At 40.2% G+C, this 18,872-nt stretch overlaps 1 protein-coding gene across 1 annotated transcript in view; it reads left to right on the top strand.

The window, feature by feature from the left end:
• Window positions 1-557: 557 nt before the first annotated feature.
• The window catches only part of tmem178a.S (transmembrane protein 178A S homeolog), a 56,481-nt gene continuing 38,166 nt past the window's right edge, over window positions 558-18,872 (top strand). Inside the window, 1 exon segment of the mRNA NM_001094836.1 lies at window positions 558-1,297. Within this exon segment, the coding sequence (NP_001088305.1) occupies window positions 877-1,297 (421 nt within the window). The 5' untranslated portion in view covers window positions 558-876.

The raw sequence follows: 18,872 nt of genomic DNA, 5'->3' as shown, positions 1-18,872 counted from the left end.
GGGACAGATTCGTCCATATATTTTGAATCCCAGTCCAGGCCTCTAGCAACAGCTGGGGGGGGCACAAGCTCCTATATTACAGACAGCATCATCCTTGATATAGTGACCAGTGTCGGACTGGCCCACCGGGATACCCGGAAAACTCCTGGTGGGCCCAGGTGTCAGTGGGCCCTTGTGCTGCTAAAAATCTGGCCTATTTTATGGCCATTCCCTATTTCTATGAGAACAAAGAGGCTAAATAGATGGAATAATAGATTAGAGAGAGAGAGAGATGCTGAGTTGGGAAGCAAAGGGAAAGTCAATACTGCTGAAGTAAGGAAGGGAGACTGGCAAAATCCCCAAATGTCACAGATACACAGTGGAAATAAAAAGATGTTCCAGGCTCCAAATACTGTAAGTGCCAGTGCCAGCTGGTGCTCCATGTGTAAGTGAGACAGGCTGAGGAGCAGGGGAAGGTGGAGCATGCAGGAGAGGGAAAGAGATACAGGAAAGGAGGGAGAGAGGTGAGACTGTGTCTATAGAAAGCTGCCCCTGCAGTCTCCTCTCTCAGCTCCAGAGGAAGGAATACAATAGACTGAGCTGTGCCAACACAACCCCCAGCGTCTTGTCTGCTGCTGCTGTTGCTGTCCACTTGCTCGGGGCTGGGATCAGACTGAAGGGCAGATGTGACACGATGAAGCATTGGGGATACAGGGAAGGAGCAGCCCGTGTGTCCGGGTGATTCCAGCAGCAGCAGAAGCAGAAGGGGTGTCTGTATGGGTACAAGGGCTGCGAGCAGGGGAGTGAGCTGTTGCCTCTATAGAAGCCGATCGCCCGTACCAGCCGCTGCCGCGATGCTGTCGCTGTGATGTTGTCGCTGTCGCTGAATGAGGAGCCATGGAGAGCCGCGGCTTGGTCACTGCTGTCAGCCTGACTCTGAGTATCTGCTCGCTGCTCCTCCTCGTCACTGCCATCTTCACCGACCACTGGTACGAGACGGACACCCGCAAACACAAGGAGATGTGCGACAGTCAGGGCAACTCCGACCCCACGGAGCAGAAGAACAGGCTCATGCCGCTCTACCAGCTGCCCTTCCGCGGCGACCCCTCCAACACTCGCAGGCTGGGGCTGCTCTCTCCTGCTCCGGCTGGGGGGGTCAGGGAGCCGGAGGATCTGCTGGAGAACTGGAGGTCCCTCTTGGGACTGGGGGTGTTGGAGTCGGACTGCGGGCGACCCCTCTTTTCTACCTACTCCGGCCTCTGGAGAAAATGCTACATAATGGGCATCGACAAGGACATTGACAGCCTCATCATCAAAGGTGGGCACTGGGGCAAGTCAGGGGCATCACTTACTCACTGGCAGGGGGACATGGCGCTGCTTTACTGCTTGGGGCAATTTGGGGAGTTTGGGGATGGAGCCGGTGCTTGGGGCTAATAATACAACTTTTACCACCAGCTTTAGGTGAGGGGATTCTGCCACACTTGCTGGAACACTTGCTGCCCCCTGCCTGTACAGTTCATCACAAGTAGATATTATACTTTATAAATGAGTCCAGTGCCGGCCAATGACGACTGGGCGTCCCAAGCAACCCGGCCGACCACGTCGCACCTCGCGCAGCCGTGCGCAAAAAAGGCGCGCGTGCGCAACGAGGAGAGAGAGGTACCCGCTTAACCATTCCTCAGTGGTGGACTAGGGCTAGACTGGATTATGGGGAATGTGCTTGGTGCTCCCAAGTTTTGTGTCCTAGGCACATTCCTGGCATTAACTGCTTTTGCAATTAGAGGAATGGTTATCAGATTGGGGGCAAATCTTGCTCCTGTTCTGGCCCTGACTCAAGGCAAATCCTGCTGCTGTTGTCTCTTCTACACAGGGAATGGGGGATATCTATCTGTCCCTTCACTCCTTGTCATTAATATATAACTGTAATAGTAAATGCATTGAGACTTGCATATAATAACTGGGATTGTGAAATGCAGTCTGAAATCCTGGATAAAGACGTTTTGGCAAGCAATATATATAATTATATTTGAAATGAAGATATAAACAAAAATTAGGGATTGATATGTAGTAAGGGTTGCCACCTTTTCTGGAAAAAAACACCCTATCCTATATTCCTGCCGTTTTTTCCTATTAATAACATTGGCATCAAGCATCATTTTCACTGAGCAGTAAAATACCGGCCAGGTGGCAACCCTATATGTAGTGTCGATTTGTACCCTACACCTTTGCTTCATACTTGATGCATATAATCGGCAGGTCTCTAGTCCAGGAGTGCCCGTACTTTACTGTTGTGAGGTCTGCTTTTAGTGATGTTGTCCCATTATGATCTACATCCATAAAATAATTGTTAGCATTCTGTTCCATAGAAAATTTTACTTAAATGTTTAAATTGATTCATGAGAAAATGTATATAGCTATATTTAACAAACAACTATTTCTTATGTAACCTTAATGCTATAATTATCTGAATGAAAAGCATGAAATAGGAGCGAGATTTAGACCAGCTGTTTTTTGACAGTGTCGGACTGGCCCGGCGGGACACTGGGAAAAAACCCGGTGGGCCTGACCCTTAATGGGCCCCTGCCGTGCCAGTCCCCTCTCCCGATCAGATTCGGAATTTTTTTTAGGCGCCGCGCATGCGCGCGGCAGCTATTTATTCAGGCTCCGAGCGGCACCTTCATGCATGCGTGCTCGGCGTGTTATAGTAGAGGGGCGGGGGGGTCAGAGGGGCCCCGGACATTAGTCCCGGTGGGCCCCCCAGTCCGACCCTGTTTGTTGACAATGTCTTGTCTACTGATCACCAGCTAAATGTCTACTGGTAGATCCCGATCTACCTTTTGGGCACCCCTGATCTTCTTTATGAAGCGTGTGCAGGGGAAGCTGGTGAACATGAAGTTAATATGACTGGGATTCAGAAGGATCTGGCAGATGGAGGAGACTTAGGGAATGATACTTGGCTTTCACTCAGCCCTTATGACTAGCTGCATGGTACTGGAACACCGACTGCTGTTGTGCCAGATGCTATTCCTGCCCTGTAATCTCACACAACTAATAGTGTTTGTAAATCATTTCAGTAAGTGCATATAGAGCCAGTTCCACCTGGCACACATTCACTTGAACCCTGTGTACCTCACTCATTTTCACATTATTTAAAGGGGATGTAAACCCCCCCAAAAAGATTTTGGTTAATGGAAAAAAAAGTCATTCTAAGCAACTCGACATTCATTAACTATGTTGTTTATTATTGTAATTAATATTGAAACCAATCCCAGACGCTTTCTTCACTGCTGGCTCTGACTCTGACAGCCCTGCATGCATCTCATCTGTTCAATCTGCTTCATTGTTTCAAAAGTCAGAGCCACCAGGGCAGAGAATAGAAAGAGATATACAGATATTGCTTTCTAATAGCAGTTTTATTTACAAATAAAAACAAAGTAACGAATAAAAACAGATATGGGACCTGTCATCTAGAATGTTCAAGACCTGGGTTTTTGTGGGATAACAGATCTTTTTGTAATTTGGATCTTTCTACCTTAAGTTTATTAGAAAATCATGTAAACATTAAATAATCTCAATTGGCTGTTTTTGCTTCCAATAATGACTAATTATATTTTAGTTTGGATCAAGTACAAGCTACTGTTTTATTACAGAGAAAAAGGAAATCATTTAAAAAAAATTGAATTATTTGTATAAAATGGAGTCTATGGGAGACTATAATTTTGAGCTTTCTGGTTAATGGGTTTCTGGATAACGGACCCATACCTGTATTCTATATTCCATCATCCCAATTTTTTTTAGGCCCTCATTCCAAATCTTTAGGTACACCTGTTTTATAAAATAGGAATGCTACCAAGTGAAGTATAAAACTGTCAATCATAGGAGTATATGGAATGATTCTATGCCTATGCCTCTAAGCACTTGAAATGTAGAAACAAAAATATTGTTCAGTGTTTCCCAGGGATCTCCCTAGCATAGCTCCCAACAAAAGGAATTTACGATGGCCACAAAAAGAAGAAATAAAAACAATTAGATATATACTACAAATAGTGAAATATATATAGATATGCAGCTGGGAAGCAATATGTTGCAGTGTGAAAGGAGCAGTTGAAACTAACAAGGGCAAGAATAGCTGTAGTCTCTGTTCTTCACAGATACAATTAAAGGAGCAGAATATACTGTATGTATAAAATCTTCCATGTATATTCATGTACTGTGTGCAGTAGCCCAAGGGACCATATTATTTTATCTCACTCTGCAACACAAACGTATATAGAAGAATGTATGATCAGACCCCCTTTAACCCCTCATCACTGGGGAGTTAATGAATGATGAGCTAAAGTCACTCCACTCATTGACTGTGAAGAACTGCAAAAATATGACCAGTGTGACTTGTCTCATGGAGTAAAGGAAATGTAAGACTGTAACATTTGGTAAATGTATAATATATATATTCCTTTAATGATTTGCACAGCTTCCTGGGTTTCACAGCAACATATTGCACTGCCATTAATATAAAAAAGAAATTTATGAACATGCAATACAGGGGCCTGACTGTTGGAGGACTAAATTCCACTGCAGTTGGGAGGCTCCATGTTGGATTCCAAAGTAGAGCTGTTTTTAAAGGGACTGTGATCAGGTGCCCTGAGTACAACAAAGGAGCAGCACTAGGTAGGGAGAGATGGTTCTTACAGTAGCAGTGGGCATTGTGGCTGTAGAATAACAGGTATAGCAGGGTAGCAGGGTAGATAGTTCTTATAGTAGCAGTGGGGTTAATAGCCTTTGGAAAGGGCAGTGGGATGTGAGTAGGGTTGCCACCTTTTCTGGAAAAAAATACCGGCCTTCCTATATATTTATCTTTTTTCCCTATTAATAACATTGCGACAATAGGGATAATATCCTCTGGAGATGTATGTAGCTCTGAGATAATATCCTCTGGAGATGTACAGTATGTAGCTGGGAGATAACAGGTAGTAGGGAGAGATGGTGCCTGTAGTCAGGGTCAGACTGGACATTGGGGGGCCCACTGGGTTCCAAACCTCTGGGAACCCCCCGCGTGCATGCACCAACTCTGGGACACATGCGCAAACTCCGGAGCAGTGCGCATGCACAAAATCCAGCATGGTGCACAAACGCTGTGCGCATACACAAGGTCCGGCGCGTGCTGCCATTATTTGTTATTTCGGGGGGGGCAGCAGATCGGGGGAGGGGGTCTGGGCCGGGGCCCACTGGTCAGACAGACTCTGGGAAGGGACTGTGACTGTGGGATAGCAGGTATAGTAGGGAGAGATGGTGCACAGACCAGTCATTTATTCATAACCAGTGGTGTTCCAAGTGCCCAAATCTCAGGGTAGTTGAAGCAATGTCTTTTTATTTTGTAGTAATCATTTTATGCTGTTTGTTACGTCTACTTTATGAACGCACAATACAGGGGCCTGACTGTTGGAGGACTAAGTTCCACTGCAGTTGGGAAGCTCTATGTTGGATTCCATAGGAGAGCTGTTTTAAAAGGGACTGTGAGCAGGTGCCCTGAGTACAACAAAGGAGCAGCACTAGGTAGGGAGAGATAGTTATTACAGTAGCAGTGGACATTGTGACTTTAAGATAGCAAGTATAGCAGGGTAGATGGTTCTTATAGTAACAGTGGGGATAATAGCCTCTGGAAAGGGCAGTGGGATGTGAGTAGAGTAGCCAGACTAAGTGCATGTGGCAATAGGGTTAATAGACTCTGGGAAGGGACTGTGACTGTGGGATCGCAGGTATAGCAGGGAGAGATGGTGCACAGACAAGTCATTTATTCATAACCAGTGGTGTTCCAAGTGCCCAAGTCTTAGGGCGGTTGAAGCAATGGCTTTTTATTTTGTAGTAATCATTTTATGCTGCTACCTCTTTGAAGCACAAAGGAGTTGTGGTAGTTGCAGCTTGCCAATAAGAGTCAATTAAAGCATCTGTGCCATATTAATCTAGTGCATTCCAAAGCAGCAGCAGTATATCAATAATAATAAAAATATTCTAAGTAGAGCTACAGATTTTAGTTGGTTGTCTTTCATCAACAGGAGGAGAGTAAATTGTAGTTAAAGAAGAGAGCTCATGGAACATAAAAAACCCCCCAAAAAGTACTTCATTGCATTGACATTACAAAGAGACATCCGGGGCTGCAGCAAACGCTGACTTTTAATAGAATGCTCCAGTTCATTGAGGAATTAAAATCAAAACGTATTGTGAATTTTCCTGTTGTGTCAGTTTATAATATGCAATCAAATTGCTTAACAACCATCTGCAATTTATTTAGAGCTAACACATTTCAAAATACGGATCCAAATGAATATTCATAGACTCACACTAGCATAGCAGTCACATACCAGAACCAGAATTAACGGGTTTAGTAATTAGAGTCACTTCTACATCCAGCAACCGTCTCGAATGCAGAATGGCTCAGTACAGATACTGAAACTGGACGAGAGAAGGAGAATACCATTTTTGGTTATTTTGGATGACTGTACAGGTCATGGGATCTGTTATCTGGAAACCCATTATCCATAAAAATCAGAATTACGAAAAGTCTGTTTTCCACAGACTCCATTTTATCCGAATAATCCAAATTTCGAAAAATTATTTCCTTTTTCTCTGTAGTAAAAAAACAGTACCTTGTACATGATCCAATCTAAGATATAATTAATCCTTATTGGAAGCAAAACCAGCCTATTGGGTTTAGTTAATGTTTACATGATTTTCGAGTAGATGTAAGGTATGAAGATCCAAATTACAGAAAGATCCATTATTCATAAACCCCCAGTTCCCGAGTATTCTGGATAACAGGTCACGTACCTGTATAGTGTTTAGTTTTGCGGAAAATGTCACATGGGAATCTCTTTTGATGATGTAGACACAGTAGGTTATTAAGACGACATTGTCCTTTCTAAAATCTTTAGATAATTATATTTACATTATGACATAGCAATCTCTATTACAAATATTAACATACAGATTTGGTAATGCTTATGTTATTTATGGATTTAGCTATATAATTGGTTTGCTTTTAACCTCAGAAGAGCATAAACAAGTCCTGCTAACGTCTATAAAATATTCCCAGTAAACGGCTGTAGTGTAATTGAAAGTCCCCATCACATAAGCACGCACACATATTGACATGTTCAGCAGTTCTAAAGGTTGTTGCAAAGTCGTAACTGACAGTCCAGAAATTACTTAACCTCAAGTACAACAAAAATTGTGAGTGATCAGAATGAAACCTGATTAAGGCAACGTTGCGTCCTGAATATGGGCATGGGGAAAAGATAGTTTCAAGCAACAAATCTACCCTGCAGTAGCGATAAAACCTTGGAATTTCTTATGCAAAAACACAATACCCAGAAAGCTCCAAATGACCAGAAAGCCATCTCACACAATAATTAAATTTTTTTTAAAAAAATTTAATTTTTTTCTCTAATAATAAAGCATTATATTGAAATTAATGGTAACTAAGCTGCACAAACCCATATTGGTGGCAAAATAATCCTATTGGCTTTACTTTTTTAAAAGTCTTATAATTTATGGAAAACCACTAATCTGGGAAACCCCAGGTCCCAACCATTCTGGATGAAACCCTGTCCCCCATATTAGATACTTTATTACCTGATAAGATGATCAGCATCTCAGTTAGACCAAAAAGAGTGTTGAATTATGGCATGTAGGTAGTTTCAGCCTGGAAGATGAAATGGTTTGCATGTTTTAGGAAAATAACTGCTTTACGGCCTCCAAGTTCAGAAAGTGTAATGCTAGATTTGTCTAGGTTTTTTCTAGAGCTGTGAAGGTGCTTCAAGTCCATTAACATGATAACGTAGGTGTGAATACAGAGGTTAATTTATTTCAAGGAATAGGGCCTTCACTTTTTTTTCTAAAGTGAAAAAATTTGAATTTTTTTAAATGAAATTATAATATTTACAATTATAAATATAATATATTTATAAAATTATATTATAGTCCCATTGTAGAGAGTCATTACTTGTATTGATGATGCTTAAAAATAATTTCAATAGTGATATCTGGCTTTTAACTATAAGCACGGGAGACTTTAGTGAAAAATGATTGAAAACCAAGATAGTCTCAATGGTGAAGAGTGAAGATTAAGGTAAAATCCTGGTTTATTGGAGCCACTAAATAAAAATATATAGCACAGCATATAGGCAATTTTAAAAACAAAACTACACAGTTGTGCTAAATGTTCACAGTGGTTGGTGTCACCTAATTTTACTAAAATATCACAGAAATGTGTTTGTCACCTCGAACCTAGAGAAATTCAATTATTTCCTAAGGCAGAGTAATGAACTTAAATTAATCGGACGGAAGTACAGATATGGAATTCCTTATCCGGAAAACCGTTATCCAGAAAGCTCTGAATTGCAGAAAGGCCATCTCCCATAGACACCATTTTATCCAGATAATCCATATTTTTTTAAAAACAATTTCCTTTTTCTCTGTAATAATAAATTTATATCAAACTAAGATATAATTAATCCTTATTGGAGGCAAAACCAGCCTAATGGATTTATTTGATAATTACTTGATTTTCCAGTAGACGTAAGGTATGAAGATTCAAATTACAGATCTGTTATCAGGAAAACCCCAGGTTTCAAGCATTCAGGTCCCATACCTGTACTAGTTTAGGTAGTTGAAATCTTGTTGAAATAATGGCATTTCTATTGTGGTTTACAACATCAGGAAAAGTTCTCCAACTGCTTCCACAACTCTTCACTTAACAATAACAACACTTACACAAACTGTCAGCAAAAATGTTGTTGCTTGAAATATAGTTCCCAGAATGTTGGTGGAATATAATGGGTATTTTCTTCTTGTTAGAATTCCAATGTATGACAATGAGGAGATTTACTGGTACCATTTTCAATGAATACCTACAAAGAAGAAGGTTTGTAGGGATTGTATTTGTGTAGGGATGCTAACTGCTCTCATTTCTGTGAGGCTACACTTAGGGAATCCATTCATGAAAATTCGAACTTCTATTTTTTTCACAAATCATATGTTTTCTATAAAAAATGTTTTTCTTTTTTGGTATTTTCTATAAAACTTAAAACACTCTAGATTTATTAAGTGTAAAAATCATGAAAACCTCTGCAAGATATTTCTTACACCGGAAATATCCATTTTGTTTTCATGTACATTGTGGTTTTCTTTTATACAATCTTTCCTTGCAGTGCTTATCCATCAGCTGCCTCTGTCTATATTTTCTCTTGCAGTAGTCCACCTTATGACAGCAAGAGAAATGTCATTTACGCCCACTGCCTTGCCCATTCGAGAGATTTCGGAGCGTTAGCAGTAGGAAGGAGTGGGTGTTATTCCTATTTGCAAATGACAAGCGTAACATACAACGACATAGGGGCATGCTTGCACACAGACATACTAACACACTGAGACAGACACACAGTGACCCAGATTCGTGGAACAAGACAGAACATTCGAGAGAAATTAACAAAGTGAGACAGAGCCATACCCAGTGATATATATATACTGAGACATAATTCCCTTTGGGTTTCCTCACTTCAAAGGTCATTGTGTGTGTGTGCAGAGACCCTGCTAGCCTGTCCTGTTCTTGCCAAGATAATTCTAGCATCAAGCTCATGACATGCCTTAGTTAGGGGCTAAGATACAGATCAAGCTTAATCTGTCAGTGCAGCAGGACTTAAGACATAGAAAATGTTAACAATAGCATTCACAAGACAATGGGTAATCAAGAACAGTCTGTGATATTCAGCATCATAACATGAGGCCTAAATACAACAGGGTCTTCGATTTGAGATGTTACAGTTCAGCTCCATCACCCCTGAGCTGTTTATGCAATAGCATGCAGGAATTAACAATTCAACAGCACCAACTTTTCAGTAGACCAATACAGAGCATGTTAATCTTTGTCTTTTACCTTTACCGTATCTGCTCTGCTGATAAAAAATCGGCTTGTCCTCTTTATTAGTCTTTCATTGTAGTATATTCAGGAAAACCCAATAGATATTGGAAGAAACGTGTCCATAGTTGAAGTTTCTGTATCTTTTCTATTTTATTTGCAAGAGCAACGGAGAATGATGAATGTGATCATCTCTGTGGAATCAAATCTGTAGCAGAATCAATTTATGTTGGATGCAGGTTGCCTGAACTTCTCTTTAAGGAAACATATGATTTTCAAAATATGTTAAGGCCTTTGAAGATTCTTGTAAACTCATTTCTTTAAAAGTTTATTGTGCTTCAGTTTGCTCTAGATTAGAGAGTTATATTCAGAGATACTTTTTTTATGACCAAGTACTTCTTATAGGAAAGGCCAAGTTATGAAGTTTTTACTGTTACTTTCAGTGAATAGAAAACAAAAATATAGGGGTTGTTGCTGTTCTATACCAAAGTGACTTGAACAGCACAGGGCGGTGACCTCCCTAAATTGATTAAATTTGCTTTAGGACTTGTACATACAAGCACTTAAACCTGCGCTCCCCAGTGTTCCATTTATAAGCACTCAAGTGCAGGGGATTGACGAAGGAATGCATCTCATTCATTTGAAGGCATTTGGCAATTATATGGGTCTATATCAGTATGCGCCCATAAGGAAGAGTTGGCTGCGTTCCTGCTTTAAATGGAAAACAGGGGAGTGCAGGTTTAAGCGCTCTTAAGTACATCTTAAGCATACAGATGTTGAACAGTGTAGTTCATGGTGACATTTTTATTGATTTTTTTATGTTAAATCAACATATATATATATATATATATATATATATATATATATATATATATATATATATATATATATATAGTGAATAAAGTACCCCCTCTTGTAAAATATAAGGATATTATAAGTTACCGAGGAGTTTCATGACCATATAAAAATACGAGGCCGAAGGGGGGGTACTTTATCCTATATAATAAAGATGAAGTGTCTCTGCGTCCAGTCCCTGTGTCCGTGGGATTGCGCTACTGCGCATGTGCCCCACGGACATGCCCGGACTCGTAACCTGTCCGTTCGGGCAAATGCCCGCGGGGCCGCATCTATATTGTGTTCATTTGGGCCGCTCCTGATCATAAGAAACTCATGCCACTGGGGGCCCCGCACCCGACTGCAAAGCTGCCCTGCAATAATAATCCTCCACCTACTTGCTCAAAGCAGTGTCCACCTCTTTAATTTTCCACATGGAACAGTCCATTCTCATATATACGTGCTTGCGCTGCACACACGTGCGCAGGATTTGACCCGTGATGATGCGACGCAGGCCCCATGCGTTACCAGTACCAGCCTCCCCCAGGCGCGCTCAGTCAGGAAGGACCGGTCAAAGAAAGTGTACCGCACCATCAGGCACCAGCTGCTCGCCGGTCTCATACTAGCCTGGCTGGCTGCAGCATCCACCACCAGCTCTTTGGATAGGCTATTCGGCATTCGGTCAACTAGTCTTTTTCTCCAGTCAGCACCTGCTGCACCCAAGCCTCCCTCCAGCTCTGGGCCTCCATAATATCTTCCAGTAGTAAGTTAGGGTCAAAGACTCAGTCAGAGACTCCTCTCCTTACCTCACCCCCTGTAACATGACTTTCTCCTGCTGTAATATCCATGAATCATTCATAATTCATGGATAATATACAGCATAGCATGTTAATTGTCTGATGATATTTTCTGGTCTGGTACTTCCCTCACACCTCCACCTGTTATTGTACAATAATTAGTTACAGTTTTTATTTTATTAAATTCTTTGTTTTATGCCTTCATTTTTTATTCTGGGTATTTGTTGGCTTGCCTATGCCTTATATTGTTCTATTCTGCTCCTCTCCTATTCATATTCCAGACTCTTATTCAAAACAGTGTCTGGTTGCTAGGGTAATGTGGACCATAGCAACCAGATTGCTAAAACTGCAAATGGAGATCTGCTGAATAAAAAGTCCATTGAGTCTTTACATGTGGGCTGCTTTGATTTGTTTGCCCGGGCTGCTTTTTACTCCCAGTCCGGCCCTGCCCACGGATATGTTCTAGCGCCCGTTAATTTAACGGGCTTAATGTCTAGTTTATTATAATACACAAGTTTCAGTGAGTCATGTGACAGAAATGACATCAGAACTCACCGTTTATAACTGATGACATCAGAACTCACCGTTTATAAGGATATAATTTACAAGATATTCATGGCTTTTGTGTATTATATATATATATAAATATATAAATATATAATGTACAATAGTCCTTGCAGCTTTAAAGGAATTGTTCAGTGTAAAAATAAAAATTGGGTAAATAAGATAGACTGTGCAAAATATGGTATATCTTTTTTACTTAACAGCAGTGATCTCCAACCAGTGGCTCACAAGTTACATGTTGCTTCCAAACCATTTGGATGTTGCTCCCAAAGCAGGAGCTTATTTTTGAATTCCAAGCTTGGAGGAATGTTTAGGTTGCATAAAAACAGATGTACTGTCAAACAGAGTCTCCTGTAGGCTGCCAGTCCACTTAGGGCCAACCAATACTCAATCACAGCCCATAACTTGCACTCCATGGCATTTTTGCATGTTTGTGTTACTCTCCAACTTTTATTTCAATTTGAATGGGGTTCTTGGGTAAAAAAGGTTCCCTGCTTTAAAGGAGTCGCATAATATTTGGGCAGCCCAGTTTAGGAAAAAGGGCTGGAGAGCACAAGCTTAATATCACTAATAAAACATTTTCAGAAATATCAGTTGATATAACCTGCTCTTTGCTTTGACAAACACACAAAGTAGTGCTACACAATCCTGACCACTTTTTGTAGCATTGGGTGCCGACTGTGACTCTGTCTGCTCATGTCCAATATATACTTCCAAACATATTTCAGCAGAACTCCGATATAGTGAAAATTCTATTTATTTGTGCAACAAGTGAAGCAAGTTTCGGGCTCAACCAGCCCTTTATCAAGCTTACTAAGCTTACTAAGCTTGATAAAGGGCTGGTTAAGCCTGAAAAAATGCTTCGATTGTTGCACAAATAAATTGAATTTTTTACTATATCGGAGTGCTGATGAAATATGTTTGGAAGTACTGCTCTTTGCTTTGAGCAACTTGCTATTCTGGGACCCTGCTGTTTAAGTTGGCCACCAGTGCTTAGGTCATCTGACCTGACTGCTGATCACATATATCTAGAGCTAATGTGACCGCACACATGGAACATTATATTAGCTAATAAATGCACAAATACTATTGTTCAGCAGGAGGCTTAGTCTGGGCGATCAGCTAATATTGAGATACACAAGTACTCATACCAGTCCAATCAATATACATTCAATTCTGGACAGATTCTGGACAGATTTCCAACCTGCAATAATTGATATATTTTTTATATTTCCTGTAGATGGTACTGTATTTCAACTTCCCTAGCACATTAGTTCACTGTGTGCCATTTGTAGTAACAATGATGATTAAAGAAAATGGTTGGGCATTTACCACGGCTTTGTTACCACAATCAGTGGTCATTGTTCTGCTTTCTTTAAAAAGAAAAAAAATATCAGAACACATTGTTAGACAAAGAGCAGTTTCAAACAAAATCATTGGCTAGATCAGAGGAAACCAACCATTGCTTTCCAGCAGATGATGAATCATATTCAAGACTGGACATGCGGGGGAACCTTAGTGCACCAACATTTAGAGAGTTATAATTTAGATACCCCTACTAAATACATGTAATGACAGTCTTTATACAACTAAGATATATTTAGCTGTGCCTACTGCAATCACTCTTCACTGAAACCCCTTTCTGCAGATATGCATGTTATAGATCAGGCAAATTACACTCTTTCTTCAATTGCAACCTAATAATTATCCAGAGTCCAGTGTTGTTTAGACTTCCATTTTGCAGGAAGCATCACAAAATCATTATAATTAAATGTCATTATTATGATTTTACAGCTCTATGTGGGATACAGGGAATATATTCTTATTCCCAGGACTGCTGCTTTAGCCCTTTTTAATGGACAATGCAGTGTTTGAAAAAAGAGACAAAGCTAACTAGCATCAATTTAGAATGAGATTACATAAAATAAAAGTTCATTGACTTTCCTTTGTAATTGTCCTCCTCTGTGCAACTGTCCATAGTTTACCAGAGCTAACACAGCCAACTACAAGAGGCTGTGCCATCCCTGGGGCTGTTGTAGATGAATATATATAATGTAATATAAATATGTATAATTAAATATATTTTGTTTCATAAGGTGACCCTGGCTTTGTGATCTGACTGTAACATAAAAAGGAAAAAGGCAGTGAATGCTGATAAAATATGCACGAGTAGAGTTACACATACATCCCAAGAGTAGGATACGAACTAGCATAGAATATGAATGCCACAATCTTGAAAATATAGAAATTTAAAAAATAGTTGGGACACTCTGACATTGATGCCAATTTTCATGATGGTCCCAATGTGCACTGCCGGGAATAAGAGCAAAATAAATCCGCCAAATTGTAAGAGTAATGGGCTCTAAGGGGTTACATTGGGCAAGAAGTGAGTTGGGACTTGGTATAAAGCAGAGCGAGAGAGAAGTGAAGCATGAAAGAGGAGTGGAGATTGAGAGGCACTGATCAGAAGAATTGGTTTTGCCTGAATACTGGGCCTGGTTTCTGAGAAAGATTTTGAGAACGCTTTCAAAGAGTGTTTTGTAGAGCAGCATCAGATATATCAGATTGATTGCTCAGGTGACGTCCTGAGTTGTTCTTCTTGTTGAACTCCTTGCTAATCACATTGGAACATCTGTGAAATATTCACTTTGGAAAGTAATGTATTGCTGAACTCCTTTCCTTTTGGGAGTATCTCACTTGAGACATCACAAATGCATCCCGTACTACAAAGAATCTCTAGCAAAAAGACATGAGAAGTATAAAGTGCAAGTGTCTACCTTTTTACGCAGACCTATACAGATTTAGATACCTTGCCGCACGTTTACATCCAGCTCACAGCAGGCCCTTGTTCTGCTCCATTATACCTATAGTTCTGTTCCCTGAGCGCATTTCACATAAGATGTCAGTTGAACGCAGTTTCCCAGACAGTAAAGGGAAGGTCTCAGAGTGTGCTCCCCCTTTAAAAAGAACAGTGCAACACTCTTCATCTCCACTGAGGTCTTGGCAGACGAGAATATAAATGAATCTTGGTATCTTTAATATTTCAGCACCATGGAGAGAAGCCAAGGTTTTAGCAATATGAACATCTCCTTTCCTAGACAGCAGCAGCCGTCCGACTACCCCTCTTTCTTGTGAGGAGCTATTATAAATGTTGCCTCTCATAAATATACTAAACTATTAACTCAACTCCCAGCACAAAAAACACAGGCAGTTGCATTTAATGATAAACCTTCCTTTAATAACAACACTAAATGAGGCATAGTCTTCTGTTTAATCTGCTGGTGTATAAGGGTAAATGGATTGTTTTATTGTTGAGTGGGTTTCCTTGTGCTTCTAATCAAGCTTGAATTCAGTATGCCAAAATAAGAAAATGGCCTGCAGAGAATACATTCACCATTAAAAAGTTTTTAAAAGACAAAATCAGGTGCATTTCATGTGTAGATGGCACAAGGTATATGTATTCATGAGAAGCTGCCAGTCATCTGACAGTTCATGATGCATGTGCAAAGCTTATAAATGTCTAGACAAATATGCTTTATAGCAGATTCTCTCTGAAAGCTTCCAGTGCCAAAGCAAATACATAGTGTTGGCAAAATATTTTTGATCCTGTCTGAAAGCTACTGCTTCAATCAGTATAGGATATTAACACACAAACACACACACATATATGACACACACACAAATATAATAAGCAAAAGACATGATATCCAAAATGCAATTGTTAAAATAGGTGCTTAGTGATATAATTTGTGTCGTGTGACCACCTTAATTTTGGGTATTATAAGATATGACATGCAGTTTTTTTGTGAAATATAAGGATATAAGATGTCCCCTCGGAGTTCCATGACCTGTATAAAAATACTTGGCCTGTGGATTTGTGCCTTTATATGGTACAAATATGGGGGAAATTTACTAAAGGGCGAGTTGGCTAACGCTGACGTCATTTCAGCACTTCACCGATTTACTAACGGGCGCTGGCGTAATTTCGCTAGCGAAGGAGATAGACTCTGGGGCAAATTCGCACTCTTAAAGCCAGTCGAATTTTTGCTTTGGCGAAAGAGAATTACTACGCAAATTCACTAAGTTGAGTTTGATTTTACTGACCGTTACCTCTATCACCAGACTTGCCTTCGCCACCTCAGACCAGGCGAAGTGCAATGGAGTAGATAGGACTTACTTGAAATTTTGTTGAAAATTTAAGTCCCAAAAAATGCTGGCGTCTTTTCCTTTTTTCAGGGTGCAAAGGTGCGTAATTATTTTTTAGGGTACCCGGCTTCCCCCCTACATTTCCTTACATATGGCACATAAACTATACAGTGGGGACATGTGTAGGGCAATATAACACCTCTATTTTATTTAATAAGGTTCGCTGGCCTTGTGTAGTGTAATGTATTTGCTGTAACATATACGTCCATTGTAATTTAACTACCCGCCGTATGCAAATTATCTAACGCTTGCGCAACTTCACTATGCCTGCCGTAGTAATGCTAGTGCAACTTCGCAAGCGTTTGGCACCATTGACGAAACTTCGCAACTTAGTGAATTAGCGTTGTCTGTGCAAAGTTGCGCCTGGCGAAGGCGGCTAAGCTGTCGGCGAATTTTCACCCGTTAGTGAATTTCCCCCATGGTGTGATATGTACATATATGGTATGGATTGACTTGGTAACCTCTAATATCCTTATATTTTACAATGGGGATACATTATTCCTTATGTCACACACACACACACATATACATACACAGATACACAATATATACACAAACATACATTTACAGACACAACACTGTAGACAACCTTGAGATCACTGTAGCCCTGTTATAATTCTAGTCTTAAAGTCATTGATGGAATCAGCCATCCCATCAACATGCAGAGGTGAGAATATTGGATGTCAACTCGGAGTTGTTCTATTACCTATATAATAGCACTTGGCCTGCAGATTCATACCTTGATGACCTCTAATATCCTAATATTTTTTTCAATGGGCTATATTATTCCCTATATTACACAAACATATATACACCCACATATACAGTATCCACACACATACATTTACATACACACCACTGACTGATAGACTGGATATAATGCTAGTTTTAAAGGCATTAAAGGAGAACTAAACCCTAAAAATGAATATGGCTAAAAATGCCATATTTTATATACTGAACTTATTGCACCAGCCTAAAATTTCAGCTTCTCAATAGCAGCAATGATCCAGGACTTCAAACTTGTCACGTGAGATCACCATCTTGGAAAGTGTCTGCGACACTCACATGCTCAGTGGACTCTGAGCAACTGTTGAGAAGCTAAACTTAGGGGTTGTCGCAATTTATGAAGCAGAAAATGAGGTTGGCCAGTAATATAAGCTTGTGCTACAGGCAGTGCCGGGTCAGCCTGCTCCCTAGGCAGCCTGGCCAGTCGAAGTGCCCAATATGAGAGCATGCATGTGCAAAAACCTGCGATTGTGCAAGCGTGAAACAAAGATGTGGCGCGAAAGGGACAGACCGCATAGCACACTCCGGCCGTAGTTGGGACCGGACTATGGGTTAGGAGAGGCAGAAAAGGTGCATGCCTTGTGCCTCCTGCTCTGCATACCCCTAGTTCTGGCCCTGTAGCTACAGGGCTAAATATTAAATTCTGATGCTAATTGCACTGGTTTCTGTGCTGCCATGTAGTAATTATCTGTATTAATTACTAATCAGCCTTATATTGTGACATTTCTATGTGTACTGTATATTGTGAGTGGGTCCCTAAGCTCAGTAAGTGACAGTAACACAGAGCATGTGCAGTGAATCAGCAGAAAAGAAGATAGGGAGCTACTGGGGCATCTTTGGTGACACATATTTTCTACTAAAGGCCTGTGATTGCCTTGGCCTTGTACAGAAAACCAAAACATAATGTACAATATTTCTGCCCAATCTCTTTAGTTTATCTTTAGTTCTCCTTTAATGGATTTAGCCATCACATCAACAACCAAACAGAGCATTCCACAGGCTCGCTGCCCTTACCTTGAAGAACCATGTGTGTAGCCTCTTCTTTTTACCTGTAATGCATGACTGGCAATATTAATTGCTTGATCTATGTATAAAAATTTGACACCTTGAAAGAACTATTTCAAAAACCAATATTCTCTCTGTGGAATTGCATTCTTCTGCATTTTCTGAGGCTTTTTTAACACATTTCACAGCTATAATTCCTGTTTTTTTCTCCAACAATTCAACAATATAATTGGTTTTGTTTGCGGCTGTGGATTTTTTTTGAACATCAGATAACCTATCTCACCAGCTAGGCAGCGCTCGGCTAAGAAATCCCATTTAGTTAAATAATTGGCTGCAATTTAGGTGCAAACTCTTTTGAAATCATTGATAAATTGCAGGCATTTTCTTCTGCCTGAGACTTAACATTTAACAACAGAGAGATATTACTGAAAACGTCATTGGAGTAAAAGGCGCATTTAATGATAACTCGCCTTATTTTTCTTCCATGGTCACAAGCAATTATAGCAGTTAGTCATTTCAGTTTGTATTTAGCTCAGTGGATTGCCGGTAGCCTTCTGTTATATTTGAGAAACAGGAGAAAACATACATTGAATCTTTTGCCATGTAATCAAACTGCTCTTATTTATATTATTACTAAAGTTTTAGAAATTCCATATGGGAGCATTAAAAAAAAATGACAACTTGTTATTCTGACTTTGCCCAGTGAATCCAGGGATCACTACAAATATTTAATTAGAATTTGATTGCTTTGAAATCAATAGTGTATCCATTTAGCTCACATTAGACACATT

This window comes from Xenopus laevis, chromosome 5S, assembly GCF_017654675.1.
Source record: "Xenopus laevis strain J_2021 chromosome 5S, Xenopus_laevis_v10.1, whole genome shotgun sequence".
NCBI lineage: Eukaryota > Metazoa > Chordata > Amphibia > Anura > Pipidae > Xenopus > Xenopus laevis.
The sequence above is the reverse complement of the archived record's forward strand: the minus strand, read 5'-3'. Positions and strand labels throughout refer to the sequence as shown.